General features: G+C 38.5%; 3 protein-coding genes across 3 annotated transcripts; 1 reads left to right on the forward strand and 2 right to left on the reverse strand.

Moving 5' to 3' along the window:
* Positions 1 to 3562: 3562 nt before the first annotated feature.
* LOC140242651 (uncharacterized) lies at positions 3563 to 7832 on the reverse strand. The gene is made up of 3 exons (XM_072322407.1): positions 7441 to 7832; positions 6292 to 6545; positions 3563 to 5315 (listed from the first exon to the last, which is right to left on the reverse strand). The coding sequence occupies exons 1-3, from the start codon at positions 7691 to 7693 to the stop codon at positions 5196 to 5198; spliced, it is 627 nt and encodes a 208-aa protein (XP_072178508.1). The 5' UTR covers positions 7694 to 7832; the 3' UTR covers positions 3563 to 5195.
* Positions 7833 to 8001: 169 nt separating this feature from the next.
* On the forward strand, positions 8002 to 13769 carry LOC140242594 (protein MIX23-like). Its single transcript, XM_072322345.1, has 5 exons — positions 8002 to 8056; positions 9709 to 9834; positions 10247 to 10393; positions 11276 to 11335; positions 12354 to 13769. Exons 1-5 carry the CDS (start codon positions 8012 to 8014, stop codon positions 12408 to 12410), a joined length of 435 nt encoding a protein of 144 aa, XP_072178446.1. The 5' UTR covers positions 8002 to 8011; the 3' UTR covers positions 12411 to 13769.
* Positions 13770 to 17003: 3234 nt separating this feature from the next.
* Positions 17004 to 23934, reverse strand: LOC140242730 (pyridine nucleotide-disulfide oxidoreductase domain-containing protein 1-like). Its single transcript, XM_072322491.1, has 5 exons — positions 23678 to 23934; positions 20738 to 20960; positions 19205 to 19462; positions 18494 to 18636; positions 17004 to 18018 (listed from the first exon to the last, which is right to left on the reverse strand). The coding sequence occupies exons 1-5, from the start codon at positions 23831 to 23833 to the stop codon at positions 17305 to 17307; spliced, it is 1494 nt and encodes a 497-aa protein (XP_072178592.1). The 5' UTR covers positions 23834 to 23934; the 3' UTR covers positions 17004 to 17304.
* Between the last annotated feature and the right edge of the window lie 57 nt (positions 23935 to 23991).

Genomic DNA, 23991 nt, shown 5'->3' on the forward strand with positions numbered 1-23991 from the left:
TATTAGTGGACATTATCATGTTACGTGATATCCAGGATAGAAATGTGAAATTGAAGTATTCAAAACATTTTATTTACGTAATTAATGAAGATGTCATCACTCATCAAGCCTAGTTTCCACGCGAGATTATCTGATTAAAGAAATAAAAAAGGCAGGAAAATGCATCTGTTTGATTTTTTTCTTCATTATAGACCAATATTCCCTGTGCTCACTCTATTTTCTCAGCTGTAATTATTCTGCCGATATGTAGCATAATGTATCACAACCTCATACTGTATAGCAAATGGTTCTTTAGTGTTGCACTTTGGACGACGCATGACGCATGGGGACTAAATCAATGTTCAGTACTATCAATTCAGTCTTTATTTTGTGTTTGTGAAAAACAGCTGAGCTGATGTGATTGTTGTGTTATGATGATTTTAACCTTTCTACAGGGAGAAATAATAAACTGTAGATCTACAATGCCAAATGTGAACTGTAATGATCACCCACAAGTGTTGCCATTACATGGAAATGTGTAACAGGTATCTATAATCTGCTTCTTCCTTTTGCTGTGGGTAACTATGTCAGCTGTGTAAACTTTTCTGTTTTAGCTTTCAGTGTAAATGGTTCAGGGAAATGGTATTGGTGTAATTCGTTCAGATTGGCTAAAAATTAATGCGCCAAGGCGACAATAGAAGTAACAAGTGATGTTCTTTTCCCCGTTCATGCTTCGTTCAGTGATGTGAAAAAAATTGAACAAATGTGCTGGAACAGACAGAAGAATTGAACAATAATTAACAAGACTGTTGATTTGAATGAAGACTGTGTGTGGACTGAAAATGTATTTTATCATTGTTATTGCTCGTGTCATGTTTGGTCAGGTCTGCCACGTGCAGAAAAAAAAGGAAAATTCTGAGAAAAAAAAAAAAAGAGGACTTTCTTGACAAATTTGTGGATAAGAACATAATGCTATCATTTCCTGTAGACAAGAGAGTAAGTTATAATCTTATTTTATGATATAAGAAATCATATTTTATTTCGATAATTGACTTATATACAAATGCTATTTATCTAGTTAGTAATTGCTGTAGTACTGGACTACATTCTTCGTAAATTTTTTGTACACATGGTACTATGATACAATATGACCAAGCTAGACTTGTGTAAGTTGTGTGTAATATGCGCTGATTCCAAGGACTCTTAAAAAAGTTCTGGAATCAAAAGAATCACATGTATAGAGTGTAGCAGAAATGAACTGCCTTTATCAAGGAATGATTAAAAGATGATGAGAATCAGAAGGTAACCATTGCAAATTGCTTGGGTTTTTTTTGTATAAATATTGTTTTCTTGAGTGCATGAGTGGGTGTAAGCATTACATAAATACAGTATTGCATACATTTTAAAACTTTGTTCAACTTAAGTCATTGCCTGTATTTTACAAAACATTCATCAAATAAGTCTTCTGTCCTTCACAGTGGTAAAGTACAGTCCGACCTCCCCCTATCCGGCCTCTCCCTTTATCCGGATCTCTCTATTATCTGGATGCGATCTCGCCATGATTTTTTTTCCCCAATCTAATGATTACGGGGAAAAGGGGGCTTTCAAACTCAAAAATAAATAAATCCTACCCAAGATAACATAAATTACATATTATTCCAAACATAATCAACATGCATTCACATCAAATTTTCATTTAAAATAGGATGCATTCAGACATTGACTACCCCCAAATTTTGTGCTGATAGCAAAGAAAGAATTTCAGTGTACGCTAATCTGCAATAGATTACTATGTAGCTACCAATGAGGAGGCAAATCCCATATCCGGCCAAATCCCTTATCCGGATGAGCGCCGGTCCCAACACATCCAGATAGGAGAGGTTGGACTGTATAGATTACAGTACAGTGCACTCCCATTATAACAAAATTCCGGTTACAACGAAGTAAGAATTCAGGCCGCAACATCATCCGCTTTATGTGTTTCATGGTTTATTTGTTTGGATATAAGTAAATTTCAATATAACAAAATAAAACTGCTGGTCCCAAGGACTTCATTATAATGGGAGTCCACTGTATGTACATTATGAAAGGATAAATCTGACTGCCACACTATTGCTTTCTTCAGTAAAAAAAAAAAAAAAAAAAAAAAAAAAAAAAATATATATATATATATATATATATATATATATATATATATATATATATATACATGTATGTTCACTTCACATTTGAAAAGTGACGAGAGCAACTTACTGTCAGCAAGTCTTTCCATGCTTATTTTTCAGCTATTCTATCAGGGCCCTGTTTTATGAAGAGTTATAATTGATTATATAGTTGATTTTTATCACAAGTCTATGGCAGCCTGTGTGGTAAGGGAATTTACAATTGATTATATCTTTTGATAAAACGGGGCCCAGGTCTATATAGTCTGGCTTCCAGACCCTCTGCCCATACTATTTCGCTATCCATGATATTGACGCCCTCAACGTCGAAAACTAGTATAGTTTAAGTTGATTTTCTCGCGCCTTTGCCTTTGGCAAAGGCGGCGACTTTGTCGCCGCGGAGTCCAGTTGGCAAAGGGTCTGGAAACCAGACTAAGGTCTATATAACTTACAATGCACAGGTATACTTCTTGCATAAAGGGGATGTCTAAATCTACCAAGTACATATTGTAGTACATATGTAACTTTTGCAAATTTAACATAGTTGACATAGTACAATTGTATTGCACAATCAGGAATTTTAACCCTAACTAGGCCGGGCTATTTAGGTAGATCATAGAGCCGGGGGGGGGGGGGGGGGGGGGGGGGGGGCCTCCCAGGCCCCCCCACCCCTCCAGATCTCGGCCGTCGACTGCACGATCGCGACAAAAATTGGCACACACGTTGCCTATGATGTAATCTAAAGTACCATGAAGTTAAATTTTAAAGAAATTATCATTTATGCTAAATTATTTTAATTTATACATAATGATGCATGAAATCAGACAATTTTGTATAAATCACTAAATAAAGCTCAAAATGGGCACATTTTTTGTGGAAATATTCTTTTCAGTGTCCTGAGCAAATATAAGAGAAAAAAATTACGCCATCAGAAAAAATTTCCTAAGTATTTTATTGTTTTTTGAATTTCTTATGTATTTCTTTGTTTTTCGACTTTATGTTTTTCATTGTTTTTTCAATGAAACTTGTCCGCGACATTGTTCCGAACAAGAAAATATGTTATTAATTGATATCAATCCATAAAACCTCAAAATAATCATGCTTTTATGAAATTTGCCTGTAAGCACAGTTTGCATTGAAATTGTACACGAATTCACGTTTTTGAGCAATTTTTGGTCTGACATGCACGTACATATTTATGCGCAACTTCAGAACCGCGCGCCCGGGTATCGCAAATTTGGTGTCAAAAGATGCGGGAGACTCGAAAGGAAAAAGTCACAAAACGTTGCGGCGATAGCTTTTCGCGTTAGCGATACATTGCGCGGAACGTCGAGGGGGGGGCCTCGGAGGCCCCCCCCCCCCCCCCCCGGCCTAGTTAGGGTTAAGTCATTAGTAACAACAGTCCCACAAACGCTCTTTCTAACAGCCATAACCCAGTCATAGATGCAAATGATAATGTTCTACAATGTTATGTTAAGGGGAAACCCCTTGAATAACAAGACTTGAGGAACTGCAGACTGTCTTTAAGAATTTCTTTTCTTTTCTTTTGGAAAAAAAAAAGGCAAGGCAAAGAGTGCAGTGGATTCTCTAAGCTCAAGATAGAAGCAAACCCATGGTTACCCAGTTTTTCTTGAATTAGAAATAAAAAATACAGCAGCAAAGGGTGGTGTAAAAACAGTACATTGTATCTTGGAACAAGCCGCAGGTTTGTAAAGATTGATACACTTTCTGATTTCATGTCTTAAGATGGGAGTGCACAATGCTATCTATAGATCAGTACACATCAGAATACAAATGTCAACATATCAGTAGAAGGGCTATCACTCACATACTGCAGTGAGATGGTGAATTTCTGTTTTCTTTAAAATGTCTGCTTGAAATGCTGTTCAAACCTACTAGAAATTCTTATACACATGTACATGTACTATAGCTTCTCACAGGCACGACAAATATTACCTCGATTATAGCAAAGAAAATGGGACTGAGCCAATTCTCATTCTATTAAAAATTTTTTAATCAATTAATTTACAAAAAATGTGTGACCTGCTTTGCTTCAGAAAAACAAGATTCCACCCACAAATCAACATAACTTACAGGTCTTTAACAATATAACAATATTCTGACATTCTTGCTGATTCCTCACAGTATCATAAGGAATGTTTCAAATAAAAATACTGTTAACAGTAGGAAAAAAAAAAACTTTTCCACCAAACAGGGTTATTACAAATTGCACATATCATGCAAGAAAATTCTTCACATTGATTACTCATATTTAAAGAGGTAGGCCCAGCACTCTGTGCTTTTCAAGCTAGAAAATTTTCTGGTTTGGTTCATAAATCATCTTTAAAACTTCACATGCAAGCCTGAACTTGGCAAGGTTACATATAGATAAAAGGAATTTACAGTATATGTGATGTTCTACTATGTAGTTGATGTACATGTAATTATAGCACATGCAAGACAAAAACAAAAAGTTTATTCACATGACATATATTGAATACATTGGTCCCTCCAGCTCTGTACCAACTAGAGATTTTTTTTTCTTTTTCTTTTCACAAACCTTACTCACTGACAAACTGAGCAGTGGCAGGTATGGCACAAATGATGTTTGATTTTTGTCCGTTTTTACATTATCCAGACCAACCAAATGTATTCAGTGATTGCAGCAAGTCATCACTTGTTTCAGTATTTTCTCAAGCAATGGCCACAGATTAGGTTGACGCACAAAAATATTTAGAACACCTGTGGAAATATTTCTCTTTCTCTCTCAATCTACATGTATTATATCACAAAGAAGACATCAGCATGTGCATGTAAATTTTAGACAAGAAAATGACTTTGAGACCAAAATAAAAGTTCATGAAAAAAGAAGTAATTAATAGCACCACATGCCCAATTATCTGTTGGTAATCATTACAAAGTTTCACCAGTCTTCAATATTGCCAGGCACATTGTCTATATTTTGTGTTGCCAATGTTCTGTCTTTGTGTCAAGAAAAGCCACATTTGTCACTTGCAGAAGCTACCGCTGGGGCTGTTGCTAGCTTCAAAGTGTTCAGGAACCATTGGAGGGGAATGATATGTCCGGCAAGTAGCCACTCGTGGCGATGATGTCCAGCTTGTTGTTAATATTCTTGATGTCGTCAGAAAAATGTCGCATGCTGTAACATACATCCTGCATAAGCAACAAGGACAAGACAGAGAGAGGGGTGGGGGATAGAAGAAGAGAGTTACAGAAGATGCAGAACAAATTATGTTAAAATGCTCAGGACATGAATGCACCAAAACATAAACACACATTATTTGCAAAGTGTATAATTTACATACATCTCATCGCTAGGGCGACAAGACCTCGTATCTACAAATATCAAATGCTCAGGAGAGCCAAAAAACATGGCGGCCAAAGCACTGTGGCGAATGGGATAGCCATTCCTTTGACATGCCGTTGTGGCTTCATTTTTGGAGTAAGGCAGTAGGGAATTGGACAGGACATCACTTAACCCATTATTTGACCATTAATCCAAAAAAGTCATTTTCACCAAAATTGCAGATACAAGGTCTTGTCACCCCAGCCACGATATAAAGTTATGTGGATTGTCATAGGCTGGTGTGATATTTAAAAACATGCAAAGTAGGTCTACTATGAAATTATTGGGTATCACAGTGCCTACATAACACATTGAACAAAAATGAACATTTGATTTTTTTGCTCCTTTTTTGGCGTAATAGAATGAGAATGTTTCGTTACTCATATCTATAATAGCCATTCATATGGCTCATCCACATCATTCATAAAATGGTCTAAACCACACATACAATGAACATAACATTCTACAAAGCAAGAAATAAAGTAAACAAGACCTCACTGAGATGCATTATGGTAACCAACAAATGTCAGCTAAGACAGAAAACAAACCAAATTTTATGCGAGGGTGTAACCTCCCACCCCCCCCCCCCCCAAGAGAGAGAGAGAGAGAAAAATAAAATCAATACCATTACAAAAATGGTACCAGTAAGCTAGTTAAGTCTTTTTGTCTCACATGCATGTATGTACCATAAAGCCTATTTACTGTATGATGTTACTTTCTAACATCTCAATTAGAGTAATAACCAACGGGGTCTTGTTCCCTACTTTTGACCAGTTGACTGACCTGGATGACCATCTGTGCTTTGGTCAGCATCTGGTTGGTACCACTAAGGTCCTTATGTCCAGCCTGGATGGCCTGGGCCACTGCCTCATGGACGTTGGCCTGTAGACTGATGTTCCGCTCGCGCAGCTTGCGGTGGAGCAGGGTGTCATACTTGGGTGGGTCCAGCGGACTGATCTTGGCCAGCTGGGAGGCCGAGGAAGAAGATTTGAGGGAAGACTGACTACCAATGGACGGTGATCTTGAGCCACGGTCAACTGGAGTTTCGAAGGAGAAGTGAACAGGTCAAGATCAGAGCAACATTTCTGATTCTGACTCACAATTTGCTTGACTGAGGTTATACACTTTAGTTATATACAATCAACCTTGCTTTTACCGACCTCGTATATTAAGTCAGATAATCGCCTAAGTCGAAGGTCTTTCCAAGTCCTCTTCTCTTTATATTCTATGGATTTTTATCCCTCATAAGTCAAATTTTCTCAAAGTCAAAGCTATTTGTTCAGTCCAAATACAATCGAGCTGGGCAAGGTTGACTGTAGGGCCTATACGCAACAAAGGAAGAAGAAAATAAGGCAAAGTACCCTGGAAACAGACGATTATCTGGAATACTATTACTGCATCACTACAAAAATTTACTCATCTGTTCCCTGTGGCATTATGTAAGTTTAATCCAAATCTGTTTGCAATTTTTGGAGTTATCTTGCAAACAGACAGACAAACAAACCAACATGCTATCCAGCCATCTTCTCAGATGGAAAAATGAACAAACAAACAAACAAACAAAAAAACCAATGCTGACAAAGACAAAACCTCCTCGGAGGTACAGTAGGCAACGGTAATACAGAATAATTTACTTCATAAACTCAATATGCAAATTAAACATTAAAGATTCCTTTATTGAATCGCTATGTATTCTCCTGTATAGCCTTAGTGCATGTCACACATTTTGATGTCCAGAATTATGGCCATTTCCATTTCAGTTTCAACTCGAGTTTTGAATAATTTACAATCGAGTTCTGACCCAGGCAATGGGCAATTTTCATATTTCGAAGTGTGAAAAAATACTAGGCCTACCTCTTTCAAATAAAATTTCAAGAAAAAATGTCGTGCTTGACTGTTTTTTTTTTTCATATTAGATAAACATTGCATTACCTTTCAAGGGAGGAATGTTAGACTGGGTGGGAAAGTGATACTGCTCCGCTCTAGCTTTAGTTTCCTCGTGGTCACCCTCACTGTCTGTCTCCGAGGCCTCACCCTGCACCACCACACCCATCTGTCGGAGCTCCGCCCCGATGGATAACTGCCGTTGCCCCGCTACAAGTTCTGCGGCTGCCTCTAACGCTAGATCCTCGTCAGACTCTGATTCGCTTGCTTCGCCCTTGACTACGTGCGAAACATCGCCCATTTTTTAGATTTTCCGAAAAACAAGACTGGAAATAATGATGATTGAATTTCTTTCGGACGATCCTGGAAACAGAATATGACAGTTAAAAGTGAAGTAGACAATCTAACGTTAGTCACCTGACTACAATCGCGATCGAGAACACTGCGTACAGCTAGTTCTACAGTAAACAGTGTGTTAGGACGAGCGAGCGAGCATGCAGCGAGCGCACCTAGGTCACCTATGCCAGCCTATGCCTAGGGTGCAGGCTAGGCATGCAGGTTGTCGTGCGCTGGTACGGTGTCGTGTATACGTGCGTTCAATAACGTAGGCGCTACCGAAATGGATTTCCCTCACGTGTCGTGCGAAGACTTTGCACAATTTCAGGTGAGAAGCTTTGAAATTTCTAGTGTATTCGGGATCTTGCTCAATTTTAGATACTCTGTCATTATTTATGGCCATTTCTATGATCTCACATGCACTTTAGCTGTCAAACCTGTAAGGTAGAATCCCAGGACTCGGGTGTTATGAAAAACATTACTTCAGTCCCACGTATTGAGTTTCACGTTGCTTGGCTCAGGGTTCATTTACATTTTGATTGATTTTGTAAGTTGATCAGTGTCAGTAGCCTAAGTGTTCATGGCGATGGCTGGGACAAGTGAAATTTGATGAGTGTGTAAGACTTTGAGTAGGAAGGTCACGACTGTGAACAAACGGGCAGTGATCATGCCTCTAAACCATTTGCACAGTAAATTACTGCTACTGTACTGGTTGATGTCATGAGGCCGAGGCCAGGCCAGGTGAGAGCCAGGCAGAGAGGATTGGAATTGGATTCAGCTTGTATGCGTTGTAACGTTTTGCGAGCGAGATAGGGTCATTTTTTTTTATATGTCATACCTGTACTGTAATATTAGATCTAGAAAACTATGTAGAAACCACTCTATATATCTAATTCATGAAATGTTTAGAACTCTTTACAAATTCCAAAGAGCATACAATTCTAGCCAGGGGGAATCAAAAGTTTATTTGATGAAAATCGGATTTGAAGTGACTGAGATCTAAAAGTTTAAAACAAGGAAAAGCAAAGAGATCCTAATAAGTAATAAAAAAAAAGTTGTGGCCTTTCAATTTTATTATGATCGCTTTACTGGATATCTCTTGACCGAATGGGCCAAGCCAAAAGATTGGTCAAGTACGTAAGCCGCCCATGCCATGATTTGACCATAACGCCATCCAAAGTTTTGACCACCGGCTACATGTAAAACCTACACGTAACTATTGGTGTATGTCTTTGCGTGCGGTTTATTTTGGCATGGGAGATTGAACCTTGGTGCTGTTTTTTTTTTTCTTTATCTTGTCATCTGGGATATGTTCCTATGCAGACTGCTATCTGGCTTCACAATCTCAGAATCTCCTCCTCATCCTAGGACGGAGGCAGAGGAGGGCCATAAAAGTAAAACAAACAAACAAACAAACAAACAGGCAAAAACAGAAAAGCTCTTCTACCAAGGTAGAAGCCTACATCTCTTATTGTACAATATCCCAACTGATGAAAGTTTTCTGCATCAACAGAAAAACTCCTCTGGGCAGATGGTTTTCTCGTCTAGGTTTATCCTTATTCCGAGCCCAACCAGGTGCTATGAGCTATGGTCTATGGCATGAGCCAGCCCATGACATAGATCCATAAACCAATTGTATCTTTCCAACTAGTGAGTGGTCTACACATACACTATGTCGTCATCACCTGTGTTGTTTGGCTTAGTGCAGTTAAGTCCACCTGAATTTGACTTGTAGAGCTAGAAGTAGAACACTTCACTTGCAGCTAGAGTATAGTCTCAATGTAATTTAAATTGAATCGTATGCCAAGGCATATAAAAGTACTGGTATTCTTTTCTTCTTCTTCTTCTTTTTTTTTGTCACTGAAGTCTTTTCTCTTAAACTGCTGCCTGATGAGTAATAGAAAAAAAGTCAATTTGCAAAGAGTGTATCACTATGACTATGACAAAAGTAATGAAAGATTTGTTTATATTCCATTTCAGGAAGCACTGAAGGAAATGAGAACAATAGATGACAAGATCATCTATGCCCTGAACACCACAGTACCAACAACATCCTTCAAGGGACAGGTGGACGCTACACAAACATGCAAAGGATTGTACAACCAGGTAAAAATCTGACTACAACTTGTAAATGAGGGAAGACAAAGTGTTCCTTTTGTTCCCCTCCCCCCCCCCCCACACTAATTTTGCCATACCACTCTACATTACCACACTCTTGTCTAATAGCTGTTGATGAGAAATGCTAGATAAGTTGCCCCATGACTTTTTTTTTCCCATCAGAATTTGATGACAGTCTGTAAGAATCCCAAAGACAGTTCTTTGTTTTAAAACTGCCTGATTTTGCATGCACTCGTTGATTTCAAAAGAAGATTCACCAGTGCATCAAAGAATCCATTAGTTTTCCAAAAGCCTGCCAATTCAAGAGCTAACTTGGACTTACAATGTTCATTGTAAACTGGCATGGCTTTTTAGTTGACCTGTTCTTTTTTTTTTCTCTCTCTTTTTTTGCTTTGTTTAGCTTTCAGCTGCATATGCATACAGGGAAGGGACAATCAAGCGCTGCATAGCTGAAGTATCAGCATCAGTGAGCGCCCTCAAACAGCAGAGAGATGCCAATCCAGATGACCTCAAAGTCATGAAAGACTTACGAAAGCAGCAGTCAAAGGTAACAGCCAACATATTTCCAAAGTTTTGTTACTGTACATGAGGAAATTTTCACAGAGTGGAAATTTTCATGCATTTCTTGCAATGTGAAACTAGCGCAAAATGAGGACATTTGAATATTTTGTTTTGTTGTATGTATGTACAATGTCAAATTACAGTATGTCATTGTTTTCAAATTAGGTATATTGTAATTGCTGTGTTATTTGTACTTTGCCTCACTCACAAATCCTGTAGCATATTACAGTGAATTTGCTGTTGTAATGCAGACCAGTTACTACATATTTTAGTTAAAATGTGTGAAAATAGAATAATTCATTTTTCATGCAGTCAACCCCGCCCGAGTTACTGTATACGCTGTTATTTTCGCGTACAGATATTTTCGCGAATGAGGAGGTCACGGACATTTTCGCGAGATGTTTTCGCGAATTGACACGAAGGCCTACATAAGCGCACTACTACCTTAGCATATGGTGACATTTTCGCGTGTTGTTAAATTCGCGGTCCAACTGTGATTCGCGAAATTCGCGAAAATAACAGCTTATACAGTAAATCCAGAGGGACTACTGAAAATCCTTTTGACTTTGATACACAGTAGAATTCACACATGTTTAAATCCATCCACAGTGAATCAATGGCACAGCATGTGATATGAAAATGTTTATTCTACACCGTATTTGAGTTTATGTTTACAATATGTAGGACATCGGTAGCACATCACATATAATATGAAACAAATTTTGATGTTATGAGTGAAAATACATGTAGAACTCATTCATTTTCTTATGTACATCCCCTCTCTCTGTATCTATGAGTACAATTATGTATTCATCTAGCTGTATATCTATTGATCTATTTATCTTTCTCTCTCACTCTCTTTCTGCAGCTGAGGCTCATGCAGTCAGAAATGAATATAGAGGAGGTTGTGAAAGATAGATCCTTAAAGGTAAACCCAAAATATTATGGTTACACAACTCTGTGAATTAATATCTCATATTTTACAGTGATTTCCTTTCTTGATTTTCAGATTTCAGCCTTTTAAAAAAAAATGATAATAATAATATCTTGAAACAGAATGACTCATGTGCTTTAAAAACTACAGGAGTATACCAGAGCATAGAGATTGTTGTATGTTTTTTTTTTTTTTTTTAACCAACCTTCCTTACATCGTGATAAACTGCTAGTAATAAGTGCTATCTTTCTGATGTAATATGGAAACAATACTTGTGAATTAAAAAAAAAAAAAAAATGTCCTTTATCTATGCACATTGGCATTTATCATAGAATACCCATAATAAGATAGATGGTCAATACAATTGTTCAACTCTGGGTTTTGTTTTGTTTTGTTTTGTTTTTGTTTTTTGTTTTTTGTTTTTTGTTTTTTTTTTGGGGGGGGGTTCCATATAACTTGTGTATTTTACTGTCCTTCTGGAGTGTGACTTTGTAAAAAGTATGTAAACCCATTGAGGACAGACTGATTTTGCTACAACATGCATTTCCCATAGACACCTGCCCGAGTATACTCGGGACTCGTCCTTAACAGGTTAAGGTAAATCCTACTTGATAATGTTGTACTGTATTAATTCTGTATTTCCCAAAGGGAAAACAATTTCATTTAAAAAAAAGGAACTTTTGAGAGGAGGCATTTTTCTCAAAATTTGTATGTGTTTCCATAACTGTAAATCAGTTAAATATTCAACAGCTTTTACGAATAGGGTATATCTCACTGTGTTCTCCGCTATTTACGTTCTCATATTTTTGAATATAACTGCTTAGGGATTCTCAAATCATGGCTGGCGTTATTAAAGTTGGGTCATCTGGTATATTTCATATTAACATTCAGAGCTGAAGTGTCTCTTGACAAGTGTGAGTGTGGTAAAGTATTGCCTAAATTCTAAAAAATCTTGTTTAAACACAACACCTTGTGAATTTTCAATGTGTTTCCTTTGCTGTCTCCTGTCCAGGTATTCCATGAAAGATGTAGGAACCATTATGTACCTCCAAAAACAGACGCCTTATGACAAAAATGCACACACTTCCAAGGGGACCGAGAATGAGCGACTGGTCAGGAGCAAGTTTCACGGCAGAAATGGTCCATCGTTACTGAATATTTGTTTCCAATGTGAATATATTTGCCTGACCATTTTTTATTCTATTTTTCTTTTATATTTCTTTTTCTTTTTGTGGCAACAGTAAAAAATGAAGATCCAGTGCGCCAAACCATACATGTACTTGTTCTTTGAGATTCAGAGTGATGCTTGTTAGGTCCTGTGTATTTTGTGCATTTTCATGACAAAGGAAGAATGTACATGACTTATTCTGCACTCTTCTGACAAGCAAAGCTCCTCTTATTTGCATGGAAGATGGTGTAATTTTGCAACAACATAAAGTTGTGAAATCAGGCATATTTTTGTGGAAGAAAATAAGTTGGTGGTTTCTGTTCCCTAGACAGTATTGTAGTGACCAAAACAAATAGCTCAGCAGACCAAATTTGATTACTGTGAAAGTGGACATTTTCACAGTGTCAAAATTTGAGCGCATTTTGCGCAACTAGAAACTAGCTCGAAAATAAAAGCATGCAAATATTTTTGCTTGCCATATGTTCCAGTAATTGATGTCTTGATTCAGCAGAATTGCAAAAAGAGCGAAATTCATCTTACTCTGCCAAGTTTACCCTGCCAAGTGCGAAGAAATTACTCATTGGAGAATATCCACTTTCATGCTGGTATTATTTCTGAATCTGAGGTGCAGTAGTTACGAGTCACAAGTGCACCTAAACATCTGTGATTGTGGTAACAAGAGCTATCAATTATCATCTCTGAAACCCTGGAGTCGGTTTGACTCCCAGCAGCTGTTGGCATTGGGCATGATTCAGCACAATTTGCATTGTAGCAATCACAGTCCAAAGCAACCTGCAAAACCAGAGCTGCTTGGATAAAAGGCAAACATGGTCGATCCTGCATCCGTAATATTTTTCTTTACCACATACAACATATGAATTCTCCCTGCTGGAAAACAGCTGTGTGCCAGCTGATTGTGAGTGTGAAAATGGTCAGTATCTGCACACAGATTCTGCTTATTTTCCTAACTTCATGGAAGGACAAAAATGGCTTAGAATTAACGTCATAAATGCAGAGGAGTAAGACCAATAGTTTAAGAACTGAATTTACAACCTTCTAGCTCCGACGAGATTCTGTGTCACTAGAATATTTGACTCGATATATGTCCGTCCATTTAACAAAACTTAGTTGAGCTTCAATATGAGTTGATACAGTGTGTAACCATTCAAGGGAGAGCACAGTCCACTGAAAGTCCAATAGTCACACGCACTTCAATAGGGAGCTTTAGATTTTAGACGCGCGGACGTTCAAAGAGAAAAAAACATGATCTGAGTGTGCGCAGTAACTTGATCCGCGCTACTGCGCACGCTCAGATCGTATTTTTTTCTCTTTGAACGTCCGCGCGTTTAAAATCTAAAGCTCCCTATTATCAGGACAAAGAGAGTGTAATGCATTGCACGAATGAATTGCAGTCAGTAGTTGGAAACACATGGAACTGCACCGTGAAATAAGACTCCTCCATATTTTTGAGATTGATTATTGTATTTGGTAATCTTGACTGATTTGTGATTATTAGTGATATGTCCTGAAAGGAGTGTGGTCAGAGAAGTGTCAGCCATTATGAGATGAACATTGATATTTTATGCAGATAGAAGTTTAACCTGGTCTGAGTGAATGCCAGCATTGAAGAGAAATTGTGTCTTCCCAACATTTTGGATGCTTTGACTTGGGTGATATTCGGTTTAAATCTTGTAATAATAACACCGTTTTCATTCTTTGGGATGATGATTTTATTCGACTCGTGCAGAAATTCTGCCTGGAGCTGACTGCAGTGTGGAATCGCTTAGTCAAATCTATTATGGGCTTGGAATAAAGTACTGTAATGGGTCTTCTCCATCTACATGTATAGTGGATCATGGGCACTCAGTATTTAGTATTTCAGGTGATAACAGATGTAACATATAGCAGGCGCCAAAAAGAGTGTGATGTCACGACCAACATGTTGCATTTGCAAGAAGTAAATTGAAAACAATGTCTCTTATGTTATGTGGAAAAAAAAAAAGAAGTTACACAGAAGTCTATGTGTCTATCAAGGAACACACTGCCTCATGTTGACAGAGAAAAAGCTGTGGCATTTTGGACAGAACTCTTTGCGTGTACACTTGTATTCATTTTCTCATCGAGTTCATTTGAAGAAAGCAATCTTTGACATCTTCAGTCCAATTGTGTGAAACCAACCATCATTATGTATTGAAATACACTTTTTATACTGGTACAATAATGTAAGGGAGTCTCTGTATTTTACTGCAGTGCATGTTTTAACCCTCTCCCTACGAGTATCAGAAATGATCATTGCCTTTGTACATGAACCACAATTTCTTGTAGTTGATGGGTTAATTGCAAGTTGTTATTACGTTTAAATTTTGCATTTGACAGTGATAATCTGTGCTGCAAATTTTATACAGAGAGATTCTTGTGCTTCAATAATAATCAGTAGTCTTCTGCTTTGATGAGATTGTAGAGAAATTGCAGAGACTGTGAGGTGAAGCTGGTGTTTTCGATTCCTTACAATCTTATAACAGAGCTGTGTGAGATTTCAAAATAGGTGTTGGCTTGATCTTTCAGCACTCTGATGCAAGTCACTACGTCTCATACCATTTGATACAATGTACAGTGGACTCCCGTTATAACGAAATCCTCGGGACCGGCAGTTTTCTTTTGTTATATCGAAATTTTGTTATAACGTTACAAATAAACAATAAAAGTACATAGAGCTAAGTATGTTATCGGCCTGAATTTTTACTTCGTTTTTATCAGAATTTCGTTATAACCATGTTCGTTATAACAGGAGTGCAATGTATATTAATTTGTAAAGTTGTTTTTTTTTTTAAATTGTCATAAGGTAAATACTTGTTCTCCTGTCTGATTTCAAGAATGTTACATTATGTTTGCCAACATTGAATGGCGAGATGTGGAATCATATCTTGAATGTACAATCAGAAAATCATTGATGGTCACTTGAATGTACAAGCAGGAAATCATCGTTCGTCATACACTGTACATCAGTTTCAAAGAATAAAATTTATTGAAATTGAGAAAAGAATGAGTGACTGTGTAAAAATATATATCTGACAGTTGTACTGTACATAATGTATATCACAAACCTGAATAAGACTACACTGTACTAAAAAGGATGGCATGCACAAGAAATAATATCCTTGCTTCAATACAATGCAGATATTCAAAACATTGATGTACGACCACAAAGTGCACCTGCTAATTTTCGATCAAGATATGGTGGGGCAGGGGGCAGAAGGGAGAATTCAAAAATATCTATAGAATTGAGAGTAATGTTGATTCATTCCGTTGAGGAATACTTTGAGGCAGCACTTAAGTGGGGTTCTCGCTAAAGCAGTTCCCGATGAACAGGTGAGCATTGTTGACATATTACCATTTTCTTGTCCTCACCACTAGCACTATGAAAGGTAGCCTTTTGTAATTTCAGTGTGTAAAAGGATAAGGCAAATCACAGCCAATGGCTGACAGTTCAGACGCAGTGAATAGAAGCTGAAGGAGAAAACTAGTCAATCTACGGTCAGGAGAGCCACATTCCATTATGTCTTCTCCACACATTACCTACAGGTAAATTATACGGACTATTGCACCGGAATATCATACACACAATTCAAACTACATTATACAAATCAACATATAAAATATTAATGATTGCACAATGCTCATCACATATCTAGGTACAGAAGCTCTAACATGTTATTCAGCACTAATATAAATTAGAAAAGGAAACCATGTGATGATCAACTTGCAAAAATGATATAATTTTCAATTACATTTGTATGATTCATAAATCAGACTTCACTTGCCTTTATTGGGTTGCAATTGCCCTACATTGAACCCCCCCCCCCAAAAAAAAAGAAAAAGAAAAAAAAACTCACACAAAATAACAGATAGACAAAATAAAAATGACAAAATAAAAAATCTAAAGTGAATTCATCACTAGCACTATAAAAGGTAGCCTTTTGCCAAGGCCCTCTCCCTGTATGGTGGTGAGCAAATGGGGGAGAGCGAAGCGAGCCCAGGCGAGTGCGACAGCACGAGGGCCTGTGGAGATCTGCTTCGCATCCTTATGTTAACCCTTCAAATTACCGATTTGTGCTCCCGAAATTGGGTAGCAAAAAATCGACCAAACTGCATGTCTGTCTGCCTGAGCCCATTTTGCATACTGTGAATGCATGCAAACATGCTGGACATGCCAGACAACGTAAAGACAGAGAGTGTGGGTAGCAAGTAATTGCATTGGTCGACTGGAACCCATTAATATGATTATTCAGTAGAGTTCCTGTGGTCAAATGATAACGTGTGAAGCAGATCTCAAAAGGCCCTCATGCTATCGCACTCGGCTGGGCTCGCTTCACTTGCCCATTGTAGCCATCATACAGCAAGACGGCCTTGTCAAAAGGCTATATAAAAGGCAGAAAAAAAGGTAAGAATCTGAGAGATATTTCATAGAAGGTCACAGCAAAGACTTGTATAACATTGATATGGACTGACCAATCATGGGTTGTGGCAACCCTATGAATTTCCAGCCAGGGCACCTAACATCAACCTTAGAAATTAACTTCTTGACTTCAGCAAACAATTGTTTCATCTTGATGAGCCTGACTACATTGTTGGATTGTGCAACATCTGGATCATGGTAAATTTTTACCATTACATTAACTTCATCAAGCATACTGGAACTTTAATGGCCCTTCCTATGTTTGACCATCTCTAACTAGCCAATGTGTGGTTTGTGAGTGACGCATACAATCACTGTACTACAGGTTGCGGGACAGGTTTAATCAAAATAGTCCTCAATGTCTATGTTTGGGTCCAAGAGGTCAACCCCAAAGGGGCTGAGGTCAGTTTCGTTCAAGATCAGATTCTCAAAGGTCTCCTCCAGGTCCGTGTCTCCGATGAGGATGGCGCCCTTCATCAACCCATTGTGCATGACGACCTTCACGTACTCCACGCCCTTCGTCATGCGCAGCATCACCTCATAGTCCGTCCCCAGGCCCTGGCCGTTGAACTTTCCCAGCAGCACCACCTTGAAGCCGAAGAAGTGGGTGACATGGGCGAAGAGCTCGAAGCAGAAGTCCTGCGGGATGGTCTCGCCGCACACGTCCGCCACCATGCACTTGGCAGCGTAGGCACCCATCTGGCGCGCCTGCGACCACAGACGCATCTGCGTCCAGTTCGGCGCAGGCTCCCATGTTGCCGTGCACACGTCGCCCGCGGCATACACATCCCCGATGCTAGTCCTCATGTGGTCGTCAACGGCGACCCCTCCATCCTCCGAAAGTTTCAGACCACCGATGCTGCCCAGAATGGTGGTGTTTGGTAGCACACCTGTTGCACTGACGATGAAGTCACAGCCATAGATTTTGCCATTGGTGAGCTTGATGTAGATGCGCCACGAGGGTGCACATTCTGACGCTTTGTCTCCAAAATTTGGAACAGTCTCTTCCACACTCAGCTTGTGAAAATCCTCTGGAGATAGAATCCTATCAACCTAAAGAAGGTGCAAGAAGAAACACAAATAAGAAGAATAGAGTCCAACTCATTCTTTTCACTTAGTTGACATCTTTTCCAAACACTCAGAAATTCTGTAAAATGTGATCTGTGAATGGCGTTTTTGAAACATAACAACAAGAGTCAAAATCTGGCAGCCATATAATTGGGAAATTAGAAATTAAAATTTTACTTAAACTTTCAATCATTTCAAATTTATCTGCCAGAGTGTTTTGTTTCCGTGTTTTGTTTTGTTTTATTCCCGGTCTCACTGTTAGAAATACAACTGTTGTATTTGATAAGCAGGAGAAGCCTCAACAAGTCAATGGTCTTTGCTTCTTTCGCCTTACTTTGAGTTTATATCGTCATGATTTCTTTGTAGTACAAGTGTGTATTGCTTATTTGCATTGCACACTGTCTTGTGTATGCTTTGGATGTTCACATAGACTACTTACTTCAATAACTTCCCAACTCACCTCACATTGGTATTCGATGTGTACCATGTGGGACTGTGACCCTTGACCTTTCATGTCCAGCCCTGCACTCCAGTCGGGGCCGAGGGCGCTGCCCAGGCTGGATCTTTCTCTCTGCTTGTCATCCGACTCTGTGGACTTTGTTACTGAGTGGGAGAGAGAATAATACACACTTATAGCATTAGATGGGTACCCCAATATAGCATCCATGGATCCAATGAAAATTGCCCCCCTGTGGAGGCTAACTGGTCCACATTCCTGAAAGATGTCATCCTGCAGACTTGTAGTTGCAACAATGAATCACACACACACACACACACACACACACACACACACACACACACACACTGTCATGAACACTTGATTGCAAAATTGTAAAGAAACATATCTGTAAGATATCTGGGTCCCATTTCATAAAACTTGTTATCAGTAAAAACTGCCAATTTCTATGACAATTTTGCTCTCTGCCAATCAGGTGCAAGGATTTCAGTAGCTTATAACAACTATTATACTTGTTATTGATAACAAGTTTTATGAAACAGGGTCCTGGACTCCTCAAAGTGTATCAGTAGGCAAAAATCCTTGATGCTTGACAGGAAAACCAAGGCGCACTGAAGCAGGTCTGATTTCTAACAGCAGAATTTGCATTCTTGCCTTCAATTTGGAGTACGAGCTTGCCTATCCCTCATGAGACAAATGAAAAACACTGCTTACGTGTATATTTGAGTCGCTTTGATGGACCAGTGTCTGACTGCTCCTTATCGGCTGCCACGTGGGGTAAGAAGAACTCCGCCGTGCCCGCGTCGACAAACGTGCTGGAAATGGAGGCATCCTTGATGGCCCAAATGACCTCGCAACCTTCCACTTCGTACACCAGCTCGGTGGCTATTCCCCCGTTACCGACCACCACTATCCTCTTTGCTCCCTCTAGGTGCTCTTGGAAGGTTTGCACACTTTCTGTGTCCCTAATTCCTGTAAAAATGGAAAATGAGGACAAGTACATTAAAGGGATGGTATAGTATTGGTGGAGATGAGGATTGGGCTTTTAACTCTTTGTGAGATACCAGGAAACCACTTATGAAGTAGTAAAAAGTATACCATTCTAAGAGGAATTCAAAGTTTATTCAATGAAAATTGGTTTTGTGATGGCTAAGACATCCAAAAACAAAGTACAATAAAGAATTGGTAATAAAAGGTGGGTCCCATCTTTTATTAGGATCATTCTTTTTTGGATATCTCAGCCATTTCAAAACCAATTTTCATCAAATAAATGTTGAATTCCTCTTGAAATTTCATGTTCCTTCGCATTTCATAAGAGGCTTCTTATTATCTCACCAAAAATATTAGAAAGCCAAAGTTAGGTCACAACCAAAACTATCCAATCCCTTTAAACTATTCAATGACTCAAAACACATCTTTTCATTTAACTGTCTAATAGTATTATCATCGAGTACATCAGAAGCTTCTGCAGTGCAGAAGAATATACCGGTATGTCTATTGGTTTTGCGCTTTACAAATTGATATATTATTTACATTAAAGAATATACTTTTTCCTGAAATTTGACGGAAGACAAGTAATGTTTAACATTGGATGAACCTATCCTAAATATAATGTACCGGTGAGTACAGTATATATGTGACTACATATCAAGACATGTAGGAATGAATGTAGACGATATCATATCCAGATGTACAAGTGTGCATGTGAATTGATTTATTTGAAAACAAAAATGAATTAGTGACTCTTCAATGATGAAAACACATGAATAGCAGACCAAAAATGCTACAAAGTCAATCAGTACAGCATTACTTGCAAGGTTGTCTTAATGTTTAATTCATCAAAGAAGTACATGTATCAGACATAAGATACAGTATTAGGCAATTTATGAAGTACAATGTACACTGTATTCTACAGTAGATAGACATTTACATACATGTACAAGGATTGCCTTTCCACACTTTTATCCTGGAAGAATTTCACAGCCTATCTACAGAAGACACATGGGGTTTCTTCAAGCGCAAGGAATACTGCAGCAGTAATACAATCTTGTATGTGCTTTATCTATTTAAGAACTGACATTATTATAATTTTACCAATATCTTCACTGTTTCACAACAGGTATCATATATATTCTATTTCTATGTCCAAGTTTATTTGCCTGACAATGATTAGATTAACGCTCAGAATTTATTGCTATAGTGCAAATAACACCTACAAGTATTTGTGATCACACATCAAGCTCTTACCCAAAATGTATGGGTTGTCTTTTGCAATTTTTTTGGGCCGGCCACCAGTGCACAAGCAGACCTTGGTGTAGGGGAAGCTGCGGCCATCTTTCGTCTTGACCAGGTGCTGGTCGGGACACAGATCGGTCACCTCGGCATGAATGACCTCTACGTTGGGGTGAGTTTGTTCCAGCCACTGCGATGACTTCTCCTCCACGTCAAACTCCTCCAAGGCACGTGACATCTGCACAGCACGATCATTTGGACAATATAACACACACATAAAACTGAATGTTTCTGGTTGAGAAAAGCACACATTTCAAGGTGGTTTAAAAAAAAAAAAAAAAAAAAAGTTGCTGAAAACTGCTTATCCCATAGCGGCCAGCAAATAGAGTAAACTTGAGTCAAGAGGGGCTTGATCTTCCTACATATAGAATCTTTGTCAGAGGCAAAATGATAAACATGTAAGGAAAGCAATCATATGTTGATAGACTGCACACAAAAAGCAGTCTGAGGAGGGCTAGGGACACAGAACAATGAAAACAACAGGGGTGGGTTGGAAGTCAAAGGCAGAGAGCCAAACAGTTATCAAAGGTTGGGGGTTAAAGCAAGGGGTGAACAGACACAAGAAAGAGGTGGGCCAGTGATGATCCCAACAGTAGGGGGCAATCTTTGTGGTTTTGAAGGATAAAGATGAATAAGCCAGTTTGTAGTTCTACTTTGGGCATGAGCAGAAAAAGGTCATTGGTACCAAAACGCATGATGGCTTTTAAATTCATGGAGATAAGCATCTGTCATATAATGATTATTCATGCAATCATTGTACATGATACTTGCCATTACATCCACCTGACTGCAAATCTGGTATTTGGCAATATGAATATAAACATGTTTTAATGCATTCAATGCAAAACAAAGAAATGGATGCTTCCCCCAAGGGTTGTTTCACGGACCATTCTGGTCACCTGGTCTCGCTATGCAAGATCATTTTTTGTTTAACACGAATTCCATAAATTAATACGCCGGGCAAACTTACCGGTACGCATTACATTGTTTTGAATATGAGCGATTTCGTGCGTAACCAACTAAGAAAATAGAAAGGTCATTTGTACCAACGTGCACATGAGCTAATTATGAACTGGCTTATCAGGGAGCAACATCAAACAAGATAAGGAACAACAGAAGGATAAAGAATATGGGAAAAGAAAATAATAGCAACAAATGAATAGCAACAGCATGAGTGAAGGAGGGTAGAGCTGAACAAGCAGCAAGCATTAAACCTGGAGTACAATAAGATGTGGCAAAAAGTGGCTCATTTCCAAGTGACATGACAGTGCACATTTCAAAAAAGAAATTCATGACAGTGAGTGTTAAACAAAACCAAACACTGTTTCTAATGAGATTTGTCGTTAATTTGTGAAAGGTAAAGTCTGGTGGATGGATGTTCCAAACCAAGTCTGTTTAATCTTGATCAAAACACAAACACTTGATACTCACTGGTTGACAACCCAATTATGATTAAATGAAGGCCTTTTTCATATTTGACTTCAGGTTTAACTTAGTGCTGTGATGCCAGTCAACCATTAAACTGCCTAAGTTCAACATTTTGTACAATAACAAAAACAAAAACCAATAAAACAAAACAAAACAAACAAGGAAAAGTAGAAATTACGTGGTGCGTAATATATGTCCCCGCCGGAAGTAGCATTTTGTAACAAAATGTGCAATATAGGTAAAAAATCAAGGTCAAAGGTCAAAGAAGTCAAAGGTCAAAATTCTGTGTAGAAGTTTTGAAGCCCTCACCTAGTGCCATCACATAAAGCAAATGGAATCGAAATTGGGTTAGAAATGGCGAAGGAGTAGCATTTTGTAGCCAATGTACAATATAGGTCAAAAATCAAGGTCAAAGGTCAAAGAAGACAAAGGTCAAAATTCTGTGTAGAAGTTTTGAAGCCCTCACCTAGTGCTATCACATAAAGCAAACGGAATCGAAATTGGGTTAGAAATGGCGAAGGAGTAGCATTTTGTAGCAAAATGCACAATATAGGTCAAAAATCAAGGTCAAAGGTCAAAGAAGTCAAAGGTCAAAATTCTGTGTAGAAGTTTTGAAGCCCTCACCTAGTGCCATCACATAAAGCAAACGGAATCGAAATCGGGTTAGAAATGGCGAAGGAGTACACATTTTGTAGCAAAAATGTACAATATAGGTCAAAGGTCAAGGTCAAAGGTCACAACTGAAATTCTGTGTACAAGTTTTAAAGCTCCCATGTATTGCTATCATATAAAGCAAACAGAATCAAAATTGGCTCATAAATGACAGAGAAGTAGCAAATTGAACATTTTGATCACACACGGACGCAAACACGAACGCACGGACGGACGCACGGACGGACGGACGCACGGACACACACACGTACGGAGCCCGTTTCATAGTCCCCTGCTCGAACTCGTTCGGCGGGGACAAAAATCCTCTGTTTGGTTTTTAAATCAACTCCCAAGTTGCATATGGACCTGAAACTCATAAGCCATGTGTACACATGCAGATGTGTATGTGTTCATACAATGTACCTGCCAACCCTGAGACATAATGAATCTGAACAAACAAAGAAAAATTATTAAAAAATCTGAACTTTCATAAATTTCATATACTTCACTATTAACAAATATTTCCAAAAAATCAGAACACACTGAAATTAATGAGGTTTTCTTTCAGTGAAAAATCTGAACATTCAGATTAAAACTGAACAGTTGGCAGGTAGGCCCTATGTGTGTTTTTCATACATTTACGAATAAGTCAAACTCTCGAGTCTTTGCACATAAGTTTCGTTGTGTCCTTTATTAACTAGAATCTATATATTATATTACTTTTTTATGATTTTTTTTTTTAAACTATTTCACTGCATCATATCATTATCTTGTATGTTTGATTGGCTGATTAAAGGTAAAGTTCACCCCTTGTACCTTCTTGTAGTTTGTGACAGCTTTCACCACAGGGGAAGCAGTGAAGAGTTTGACTTTTCTTTCGGGACACGAGTACGCCAGCTGCTCCACGCAAGAAACCCCAGCGATACCGCCACCGATGATGATGAAGTCATGCTCGGAGTTGACTGACGCCATCCTACCCTCTTCTTCACGCAGCGACCTGTTTTTGCTCTATCACTCTTCCACGATCGTTTGAAAGGTTTATGTTTGATTTCTTTGGCAACACCTCAATGAAGATTGGCCTGGATGGAAGAACAAGAATCACATCAAGAATGAATTATGGTTTCACTTTC

Source organism: Diadema setosum, chromosome 19 (genome assembly GCF_964275005.1).
Source record: "Diadema setosum chromosome 19, eeDiaSeto1, whole genome shotgun sequence".
NCBI classification, from domain to species: Eukaryota; Metazoa; Echinodermata; class Echinoidea; order Diadematoida; family Diadematidae; genus Diadema; species Diadema setosum.